Source organism: Embiotoca jacksoni, unplaced genomic scaffold (assembly GCF_022577435.1).
Source record: "Embiotoca jacksoni isolate LCO1_2020_lvr unplaced genomic scaffold, fEmbJac1.0.p SCAF_58, whole genome shotgun sequence".
Taxonomy (NCBI): Eukaryota; Metazoa; Chordata; class Actinopteri; family Embiotocidae; genus Embiotoca; species Embiotoca jacksoni.
The window spans coordinates 1,444,820-1,457,570 of NW_027185412.1; the positions used below are offsets into that span (position 1 = coordinate 1,444,820).

A 12,751-nucleotide genomic window follows, 5' to 3' on the forward strand; every position below is an offset into this window, starting at 1 on the left:
ATAGAAACCAAGAAACCCTCATCAGACCCATCAGACAGGCATTAGAGCCGCAGAAACTCTCAGTAGAACCCAGTAGAACCCACTAGACCCTCAGTAGAACCCAGTAGAACCCATTAGACCCTCAGTAGAACCCAGTAGACCCTCAGTAGAACCCAGTAGACCCTCAGCAGTACCCAGTAGAACCCACTAGATCCTCAGTAGAACCCACTAGACCCTCAGTAGAACCCATTAGACCCTCAGTAGAACCCAGTAGACCCTCAGCAGTACCCAGTAGAACCCACTAGATCCTCAGTAGACCCCAGTAGACCCTCAGTAGATCCCAGTAGAACCATGTAGACCCTCAGTAGATCCCAGTAGAACCAAGTAGACCCCAGAAGACCCTCAGTAGATCCTAGTAGAACCTCAGTAGAACCAAGTAGACCCTCAGTAGATCCCAGTAGACCCCCAGTAGACCCTCAGCAGTACCCAGTAGAATCCAGTAGACCCTCAGTAGACCCCAGTAAACCCTCAGTAGATTCCAGTAGAACCGAGTAGACCCTCAGTAGACCCCAGTAGACCCTCAGTAGATCCCAGTAGAACCAAGTAGACCCCAGCAGACCCTCAGTAGAACCAAGTAGACCCCAGCAGACACTCAGTAGATCCCAGTAGAACCATTTAGACCCTCAGTAGATCCCAGTAGAACCCAGTAGAACCCACTAGACCCTCATAGAACCCAGTAGAACCAGGTGCCAGCTACCTGTCGAAACAGGATAAAGATGGGTTTTTTTTTTTATCGTTCAGTGGATTTAATATTGAATATTGTTTAACGGTTAAACGAGTCTTCGATGTTTCCAGATGTGACTTCAGATCTGAAGTTGATCCTCTGAACAGTTTAATGAAACATAAACCAGATAAAAGTTCAGTCTTCGATCTTAAATTCGGTGACGACAGAAACAGGATTAGATGTTAGCTGCGTCCGGTCAGCTTCACGGAGCGATGAAGACCAGGAGACGAAGCTGCTCACTGACTCTGTAAATAAATCATTTCCTGACGTTCAGCCGCATCGCGTCAGAGCGAAATAAACCGGGCCCGTCCTGGTCCCGGACCCGTGTTAAGACCTCCTCACCTTTTGACCTTTGACCCCATCGCAGTGACAGAGAGACTTCCCGCTGCAGTGGCACACCTGAAGAGACGAGAGGAAGAGGAGTGTTACTGTTTCATCGTCTCCGATAAAGATGCGAGCAGCAAAGTTAAAGAGCGATTTATTTCACAGTGAGAGCGACCTCCACACAGCAGGGGGCGCCGCAGCACAAACCTACTGAAGAAACACTGTGATTGGTTGTCATTAGTTGGTTAAAGTTGGGTCGGTGTTTCGATGTCTCCTTTGTTTCACAGAAGGGAGGCGAGACCTCTGGTTATTTCGAGTCGCCTGGTGATGTCATTCTTCTTCGTAACCGTGGTAACGCTGAGTCTGGACTGAACCTAGACTAGGCTGTGAGCTGCTATCTCCCAGGCATACCTGTGCAGGTCCAAACCCAAACACCTGCATGCGTTGTGCAGGTGTTTCTGTGCTCCTACTACGATAAACGGAGCGCAGCAGCTCTGATGTCGTCTTATCGTCATTCCTGTCTGCAGTCCCGCAGGACGCCTCCACGAGGAGACGCCTCCACGAGGAGACGCCTGGACACGTCCTGCAGCGCTCCTGTCCTCCTGCAGCCTAACCTCACCTGCTCAGGTACGCACGCTCACATTTGATCGTACGGACTCGCTGTGAACCGTTGGGCAGGTGAGACAGACAATAACAGGTGAAACTTCTGTAAACTTCCTGTCTGCAGAGCATGTTCAGACATCCACCTGTCCTGACGAGGTTGTCATGGTAACCCTAACCCATTTCTGAGGTCGTGGAGAATGTCAGAGTCAGTCAGTGCAATGTCCTCTGTGTGTGTGTGTGTGTGTGTGTGTGTGTGTGTGTGTGTGTGTGTGTGTGTGTGTGTAATCAGGTCAGTAATAACAACAGATCAGGACAAAAGGCTGAAATAGAAAACAGATGAGCTAAAACTACAGAGACCTGTCTGTCTGTCTGTCTGTCTGTCTGTCTGTCTGTCTGTCTGTCTGTCTGTCTGTCTGTCTGTCTGTCTGTCTGTCTCTAACCCTCTATGCAGACAGACAGATGGACTGATGGACCGACGGAGAGACAGACAGCTTTTATTTCCTGTCTGACATTCTTTAAACATTCTTTTATTTCCGCAGTTTAAAAATGTGAAATAGTTGTGAAGGAATGTCGACCTGCTGCTGAACTGATGTCTTCTAATAATAAAGTCCTGCATTCAGAATTATTATTAATTATATGTTCTGTAAAACAGTGACATCACAGATTATTACTTATTATATGTTCTATAACACAGTGACATCACAGATTATTACTTATTATATGTTCTATAACACAGTGACATCACAGAATATTACTTATTATATGTTCTATAATACAGTGACATCACAGAATATTATGAATTATATGTTCTATAATACAGTGACATCAGATTATTAATATGTTCTATAACATGGTGACATCACAGAATATTACTTATTATTTGTTCTATAACACTGACATCACAGATTATTATTATTATTAATTATATGTTCTATGACAGTGACATCACTTATTATTAATTATATTTTCTATAACACTGTGACATCCCAGATTATTATTGTTAATTATGTTTTATAATATGGTGACATCACATATTATTAATTATATTTTCAATAACACAGTGACATCACAGATTATTAACGTTAATTATATGTTCTATAATATGGTGACATCACAGATTATTATTATGAATATGTTCTATAACACGGTGACATCACAGATTATTATTAATTATATGTTCTATAACACTGTGACATCACAGATTATTATTATTTTTAATTATATGTTCTATAACACTGTGGCATCACAGATTATTATTATGAATATGTCCTATAACACAGTGACATCACAGATTATTATTATCATTAATTATATGTTCTATAACACTGACATCACAGATTATTATTATTAATTATATGTTCTATAACACAGTGACATCACAGATTATTATTATTATTGTTAATTATATGTTCTATAACACTGTGACATCACAGATTAGTATTATTAATTATATGTTCTATAACACGGTGACATCACAGATTATTATTATTATTAATTATATGTTCTATAACACTGTGACATCACAGATTATTATTATGAATATGTCCTATAACACAGTGACATCACAGATTATTATTATCATTAATTATATGTTCTATAACACTGACATCACAGATTATTATTATTAATTATATGTTCTATAACACAGTGACATCACAGATTATTATTATTGTTAATTATATGTTCTGTAACACAGTGACATCACAGATTATTATTATTGTTAATTATATGTTCTATAACACAGTTACATCACAGATTATTATTAATTATATGTTCTATAACAGTGACATCACAGATTATTATTATTAATTATATGTTCTATAACAGTGACATCACAGATTATTATTATTAATTATATGTTCTATAACACTGTCACATCACAGATTATTATTATTGTTAATTATATGTTCTATAACACAGTGACATCACAGATTATTATTAATTATATGTTCTATACCAGTGACATCACAGATTATTATTATTAATTATATGTTCTATAACACGGTGAATTCACATATTATTATTAATTATGTTCTATAATATGGTGACATCACAGATTATTATTATTAATTATATGTTCTATAACACTGTGACATCACAGATTATTGTTATTAATTATATGTTCTACAACACGGTGAATTCACAGATTATTATTAATTATGTTCTATAATATGGTGACATCACAGATTATTATTAATTATACGTTATATAATATGGTGACATCACAGATTACTATTATTATGAATTATATGTTCTATAACACTGTGACATCACAGATTATTGTTATTCATTATGTTCTATAACATGGTGACATCACAGATGATTATTATTAATTATATGTTCTATAAAAGTGACATCACAGATTATTATTATTATTATTATTATTATACGTTCAATAATATGGTGACATCACAGATTATTAACATGAATTATATGCTCTATAATATGGTGACATCACAGATTATTATTATGAATATGCTCTATATCACGGTGACATCACAGATTATTATTATGAATATGTTCTATAACACAGTGACATCACAGATTATTATTATCATTAATTATATGTTCTATAACACTGTGACGTCACAGATTATTGTTATTAATTATGTTCTATAATATGGTGACATCACAGATTATTATTATTGTTAATTATATGTTCTATAACACTGACATCACAGATTATTATTATTAATTATATGTTCTATAACACAGTGACATCACAGATTATTATTATTGTTAATTATGTGTTCTTTTAACACAGTGACATCACAGATTATTATTATTGTTAATTATATGTTCTATAACACAGTTACATCACAGATTATTATTAATTATATGTTCTATAACAGTGACATCACAGATTATTATTATTAATTATATGTTCTATAACAGTGACATCACAGTTTATTATTAATTATATGTTCTATAACACAGTGACATCGCAGATTATTATTATTAATTATATGTTCTATAACAGTGACATCACAGATTATTATTATTAATTATATGTTCTATAACACTGTCACATCACAGATTATTATTATTGTTAATTATATGTTCTATAACAGTGACATCACAGATTATTATTATTAATTATATGTTCTATAACACGGTGAATTAACATATTATTATTAATTATGTTCTATAATATGGTGACATCACAGATTATTATTATTAATTATATGTTCTATAACACTGTGACATCACAGATTATTGTTATTAATTATATGTTCTATAACACGGTGAATTCACAGATTACTATTAATTATGTTCTATAATATGGTGACATCACAGATTATTATTAATTGTACGTTATATAATATGGTGACATCACAGATTACTATTATTATGAATTATATGTTCTATAACACTGTGACATCACAGATTATTGTTATTCATTATGTTCTATAATATGGTGACATCACAGATGATTACTATTAATTATATGTTCTATAATATGGTGACATCACAGATTATTATTATGAATATGCTCTATATCACGGTGACATCACATACTATTATTATGAATATGTTCTATAGCACGTGACATCACAGATTATTATCATTATTAATTATATGTTCTATAACACTGTGACATCACAGATTATTATTATTAATTATATGTTCTATAACACGGTGACATCACAGATTATTATTATTAATTATATGTTCTATAACACTGTGACATCACAGATTATTATTATGAATATGTTCTATAACACAGTGACATCACAGAATATTATTATCATTAATTATATGTTCTATAACACTGTGACGTCACAGATTACTGTTATTAATTATGTTCTATAATATGGTGACATCACAGATTATTATTATTGTTAATTATATGTTCTATAACACTGACATCACAGATTATTATTATTAATTATATGTTCTATAGCACAGTGACATCACAGATTATTATTATTGTTAATTATGTGTTCTTTTAACACAGTGACATCACAGATTATTATTAATTATATGTTCAATAACAGTGACATCACAGATTATTATTATTAATTATATGTTCTATAACACTGTCACATCACAGATTATTATTATTATTGTTAATTATATGTTCTATAACACAGTGACATCACAGATTATTATTAATTATATGTTCTATAACAGTGACATCACAGATTATTATTATTATGAATTATATGTTCTATAATACTGTGACATCACAGATTATTGTTATTCATTATGTTCTATAATATGGTGACATCACAGATTACTATTATTATGAATTATATGTTCTATAACACTGTGACATCACAGATTATTGTTATTCATTATGTTCTATAATATGGTGACATCACAGATGATTATTATTAATTATATGTTATATAAAAGTGACATCACAGATTATTATTATTATTATTATTATACGTTCAATAATATGGTGACATCACAGATTATTAACATGAATTATATGCTCTATAATATGGTGACATCACAGATTATTATTATGAATATGCTCTATATCACGGTGACATCACAGATTATTATTATTATTATTAATTATATGTTATATAACAGTGACATCACAGATTATTATAATTAATTATATCTTCTATAACACAGTGACATCACAGATGATTATTATTAATTATATGTTATATAAAAGTGACATCACAGATTATTATTATTATTATTATTATACGTTCAATAATATGGTGACATCACAGATTATTAACATGAATTATATGCTCTATAATATGGTGACATCACAGATTATTATTATGAATATGTTCTATAGCACGGTAACATCACAGATTATTATTATTATTATTAATTATATGTTATATAACAGTGACATCACAGATTATTATAATTAATTATATCTTCTATAACACAGTGACATCACAGATTATTATTATTAATTATATGTTATATAATATGGTGACATCACAGATTATTATGATTAATTATATGTTCTATAACACTGTGACATCACAGATTATTATCATTAATTATATCTTCTATAACACAGTGACATCACATATTATTAATTATATGTTCTATAACAGTGACATCACAGATTATTATTATTAATTATATGTTCTATACCACGGTGACATCGCAGTTTATTATTAATTACATGTTCTATAACACAGTGACATCGCAGATTATTATTATTAATTATAAATTCTATAACAGTGACATCACAGATTATTATTATTAATTATACGTTATATAATATGGTGACATCACAGATTATTATTAATTACATGTTCTATAACACTGTGACATCACAGATTTGTGTTATTAATTATGTTCTATAATATGGTGACATCACAGATTATTATTATTAATTATATGTTATATAATATGGTGACATCACAGATTATTATTATTAATTATATGTTCTATAACACTGTGACATCACAGATTATTATTATTAATTATATGTTCTATAACACTCTGACATCACAGATTATTATTAATTATATGTATATGTTATATATTAAGGAGCATTAATATGACGATGAAGTACATTGAATTTTACCTGGGCTGTGACGTGGCATGATGTAAATAATAATAATAATAATAATAATAATGATACTAATATCAGGTGCGTACATTTTTTGTCCGTTTTTGTGACTTTGCTGTTAAAGCTGTAAACCAGAACAAAGACTGACTTCACACACATCTGCACGAGCGCACACACACACACACACACACACACACACACACACACACACACACACTGCAGGCAGCAGCTGAATTCAACCAATCACAGAAGATTATAAAATAACGAGTGAACTGAAGGAAGTTCTAGAATTCTTCAGCTGCAGATAATCAATCAATCAATCAATCAATCAATCTGAACTGTCCTCCTGCTGACCTCCATCAACTCGGACCCTGTCCCCGGGGTGCGTTCGCTCACCCTCTCAGCGTGTCCCGGAGCGGCGGAGCAGCAGAGCAGCAGAACCAGCAGCGGGACGCTCCTCCGTCTCGGGCCGCCCGGAGCATCCATACAAGCGGACACAAAGCTGCAGAGTCCCCGCTGAGCAAACGGACTCACTGCGGTTCGGCTCGTCTCGGGATGGGCTCCTCTCCTTGGTTCGGCTCAGTTCGGCTCGGCTCAGTCCAGAGGGGGTCCGCGCAGCTGATCCAGTCCGGACACAGCAACCTGCGGCGGGATGGAGAGAGAGAGTCGGTCCGGGGACCGGTGATCATTTTCGCGACACTCTGCGTGGTACTTCCGGTGGTACTCTACAAAATAAAAGCATAAACAGGCTGTGAAAGTTTGTTCGTTTATTCAACCTGTGGAGGAAAATAACGAAGTACAAATACTCAGTTAGTAGACTGAAAGTACAAGAAACACACACACACACACACACACACACACACACACAGAGTACTAATATGTAATGAATGATGAATTATTTCCAAAAGAACCAGAACACTGATCAGAAGCAGGAAGTTTATCTAATGACACCATGATGGAAATATTTACTGACTTTTTAACGGGAGTCTATGGAGACAGCCCCTAGTGGTCCTCAGTGGTACTACAGATGGAGTCTATGGAGACAGTCCTAGTGGTCCTCAGTGGTACTACAGGTGGAGTCTATGGAGACAGCCCCTAGTGGTCCTCAGTGGTACTACAGATGGAGTCTATGGAGACAGTCCTAGTGGTCCTCAGTGGTACTACAGATGGAGTCTATGGAGACAACTCCTAGTGGTCCTCAGTGGTACTACAGATGGAGTCTATGGAGACAGTCCTAGTGGTCCTCAGTGGTACTACAGGTGGAGTCTATGGAGACAGCCCCTAGTGGTCCTCAGTGGTACTACAGATGGAGTCTATGGAGACAGTCCTAGTGGTCCTCAGTGGTACTACAGATGGAGTCTATGGAGACAACTCCTAGTGGTCCTCAGTGGTACTACAGGTGGAGTCTATGGAGACAGCCCCTAGTGGTCCTCAGTGGTACTACAGATGGAGTCTATGGAGACAGCTCCTAGTGGTCCTCAGTGGTACTACAGATGGAGTCTATGGAGACAGCTCCTAGTGGTCCTCAGTGGTACTACAGATGGAGTGGTGCAGCTCACCTGAGTAGCCTTTAAACTATAGTAACTGTAATAAATTAAATCTGTTGTGAGAAGATGCAGAAGGTGGAGTTTTATTCTGCTTTTTATAAGTCTTTATGACTTATGGTTTTATTTAGTTTTTCTTCTTAAATTTAACTTTTATTTTGTCCTTTACTTCCTCTTCTGTCTCCTCTTAAATGAGGACAAAAACCCTGAACTGAGGCTTTTATTTTGTGGCTTGGAGGCTTCACACCGGAAGTAGCAGTGTGTGTGTGTGTGTGTGTGTGTGTGTGTGTGTGTGTGTGTGTGTGTGAATGTAGGTCCGCTGGTAAACTTGCCTTTTTCCGTCTGTGTGTCTGACATGAAAACCGCGTGAAGCTCCGGACTGAGCGCGAGACCTTCAGGTAAGAAAACTCACCTGAGCCGTTTGTGCATGTGTTGTCGCGTGCTGACTGATTATCGTCACGTTTAATTATCTGCCAATTAGAGTTTAATTATCGGCAGGAAGATTAGATGAGATGGGCACTGATGAAGAGGAGGAGGAGGAACGGAGTAGATTGATGAAGGACAGCTAAGTTTAAAAATAAAATTCAACACAAAGTTTAAAAGTCTTGAAAAACTTCACATGAAATCTTTGTTCAGTCCGGAAATGGAAGAAAAATATTCAGAACGGCTTCATGTTTGTTTTATTATTTAGGTATGAAACGGAGTGTGTGTGTTATATGCTTTTTTCCAATATGAAACTGATCGAGTGTTTTGTGTGTTAAAGTTACATATTTAATGCTAATAAAATAAGGAATCACAGACTGGATATAAAAGAGTTCGTAGCTTCAGGTCTGTAAACTGGTTCTGATCCAGAAGTGTCTTCAGCTGCAATACCAGCGAGTGCCACTAGAGGTCGGCTCCAAAAAGCCTCCGGCTCCATAGACTCCCATTCAACTTCTCTCATCAAATCCAAAGTGAATAAAATGTGTCCATCAGTTATCTCGGTGTTGTTAGCTAAAGTCACTCCTTCTTATTAGTTTTCTGGAGGTCCATCTGAAAATAATCCCTCATTCATTAGAAAAGAAGATTCAAGAAGACCTGTTTTTGGGGGCGTGTCTGTTTGATTGACAGGCCTGTGGTGCAGTCAGGTTACAGCTATCGGTGGGCGGGACGTAGTATCGTCAGGTTTCCAATCAGATCGGTCAGATCCACCGCTGGCTCCTCCCCCAGCTCGTCCAAATATGGTCACTTCCTGCTCCAAACCGCTCCGAACTATCAAAGATGGTGACGGACAGAATCTGAACTGGAGGATTCATAACGTTCACAAACCAACGATGACATCACTGATGGATGATGACATCACTGATAGTTGATGACATCACTGCTGGTTGATGACATCACTGCTGGTTGCTAATTGGTCTAAACTCAGTGGTCACATTCACAAAGAAAGTCCTGTTATTTACCACAGAAGAAGAAGTTGAAATTTTACTTTAACACCTGCAGGGATTGTAAGGTCACAGGTATTGTGGAGCCAATCAGAGTGCAGGATGAAACTGCATCACTTGTTGCCCTGTGTTTTACCTGTCAGCTGTGTATTTTTTCTATTCTATTCTTTCTGTTTTATTGTTTCTATTCCTCACTGTGTCGCTGCAGGACGACCCACAAGTGTCCTATTGGCTGAGAACCGGCTGGAGGCGGAGCCAGACTAACACAACTGTGTAGTGGGCGGGACTCCCCTCTGAGCAGAGGACAATATGCTGCTGACTTCCTGCTCCGCCCCCTGCAGCTCCACCCTGCTCTGGTAAGAACACGTCTGCTTTAAAAGGTCCAACATCCTGAACTCAGATTTATTCTATTTATTTTTTATAAAGCAGCTGCAGCTGTAAACACTGAATCAAACCTGTCAGTCCAGAAACACAGCATGTGTTCAGCAACTGTGCTGTTTGGACTTCCTGTGAGTTTGTGATGTCACATGTCTGCCTTCAGCACAGCCCGCTGACCAACATTTTATCTGAAAGACAACTGAGCGGTCACTGTGTTGCAGAGCTAACAAGCTACAAGACCTCAGACAACAGTCAGCCAATCAAAAGAGAGTGTCACTGATGTCAGTGAGTCTTAAAAGGTGCACACACAGCTGCAGGGAGGCGATGGACAACTGGACTGAGATTATTTTTAGTTCTGAAAAGACAAAAATATTTTCTGATAGACTCAAAACTAAAACCTAAAATGAAGGAAAAATGTCGAAACACGGACCTTTAAACCGTCTTAAAGACCACAGCAACCCTGTTTTTATGGTGCGTTTGAGTCACGTCGGATGTCGTATAATTTTAAAGTTTAAAAGTCTGGAAACTCAAAACGTTTCTAGGAAGCCAAATGTAAACAGGAAACAGGACGACTCATGGTCACACGGCCACATTTGATCTAACAGCATGTTAAAGCAGCCATGTTTCACTCACCTGTCTCACCTGTCCCGCCTGTCCCTCCTGTCTCACCTGTCTTACACCTGTCTCACCTGTCCCTCCTGTCCCTCTGGTCTCACACCTGTCTCACACCTGTCCCTCCTGTCTGTCTCTTCCTCCAGGTGCCTCCTGATGATGCTCTCAGCTCCTCCAGCAGCTCTCGGGGTGAGTCCTTCTCTCTTGTATCAGGTGATAAACCAATCACAGCCGGCCATCTTTAATGACCTGCGTGATATAATCTTTTTTTTTTTTTTTTTTTTGGCGGGGGGATTTGGGGGCATGGACTGACTTTCTGAAATGAAAACGAATGATGTGTGTCTTTAAAAACAGAAAGAAACACCTGTGGGTTGTCTGTGCTTTAGTCTGTCGCCGTGGTTACGGTCTCTGTGTTCCTATTGGTCATAGTTGTGATATGAGGGGAGAGAAAGTAAAATGTTCTGACAGGTTCGTCTATTTGACGGGAAGACACGTGTTTAAGTTTAGGTTGAAGTTAATGTTTAAGTAAAGTTAAGGTTTAGATTAATTGAAATGAAGTTAAGGTTTAGTTTAAATTCAGTTTACGTTTAAGTTAAGTTAAGATAAATTAAGTTAAATTCAGTTCAGTTAATCCGACAGGCTTTAACAGTGTGAAACAAACTAAAATGTATGAGCTGATGTATTCGGAGGCAGCAGCTGTTGGTACTGGCGCTGGTTGGAACATCGGTCTCAGAACATATTTGGACTCTGTATATTTAAAAACATAATTAATGTCCTTAAAGTCCAGTTTATCAAAATCTGAACCGTCCCTCCATCAGAAAATGTTCCGCTCACCTTCATCAGTCCTGCTGCTTTGTTTGATGAAGATGTCCGATGTGCTGAAGGCCCGGTACTGATCCATTTCCACGTCGTCCTGGAGAATCCTTCCGCGTTAAATCAGACTATTTTTACATGAACTTTGGTTTGTAACAAACTGCTGCAGCGGTTGGTGACTTCTAGTCCCAGTTCCTCTTAAAGATCTGTGCTGCACATCGTAACTCACAGGAACCAACTACCAGCAAATGATGACATCAGTCCAAACAGCCAATCACAGAGCAGCAGACCTCAAAGCCTGCAGACATGTTGCTGTTTGACTCAGAGACATTAAAACTCTTTTTCTATGATGAGGATTAGTGATGAGTAACAGCAGCAGTGTATCAGTCCAGGATTCTACTCAGATGGAACTGGTCAGCAGGTGTCGACGTGCAGCTTTCACCTGCAGCGTCTGCAAACACACCTGATTCAGATGAAGACCGTTTCCTCTAACGGGGAGGAGCACCTGCAAACAGGAAGTAGACGTTCTCTGGAGACCTGAGAGGATGAAATTATAGAATTTAAACATAGAAAGAATCTGATCTGGGAGGACGTCATAATCACAAGTGAGCCTCGTGTCCAGCTCCGCCCCTGGAGAGAGGACAGGTGCCAGAAATCAAGCACACCTGTCGCTGATGAAGAAGACAACAGCAGTCAGGACGAAGGTCCAGAGAGAGACAATAATTTCTTCCACCGTAGTGTTGGTCAGCAGGACAGCAGCGTTCATAAAACATAAATATAAAAATACTCA

General features: G+C 37.3%; 1 protein-coding gene across 1 annotated transcript in view; it reads right to left on the reverse strand.

The window, feature by feature from the left end:
• The window catches only part of col4a3 (collagen, type IV, alpha 3), a 31,364-nt gene extending 23,496 nt beyond the window's left edge, over positions 1-7,868 (reverse strand). Inside the window, exons 1-2 of the mRNA XM_069173087.1 lie at positions 7,545-7,868; positions 1,106-1,162 (exon numbers count right to left, since the gene is read on the reverse strand). Coding sequence (XP_069029188.1) covers positions 1,106-1,162; positions 7,545-7,676 — 189 coding nt within the window. The 5' untranslated portion in view covers positions 7,677-7,868. The remainder of the gene's footprint in view (positions 1-1,105; positions 1,163-7,544) is intronic.
• Between the last annotated feature and the right edge of the window lie 4,883 nt (positions 7,869-12,751).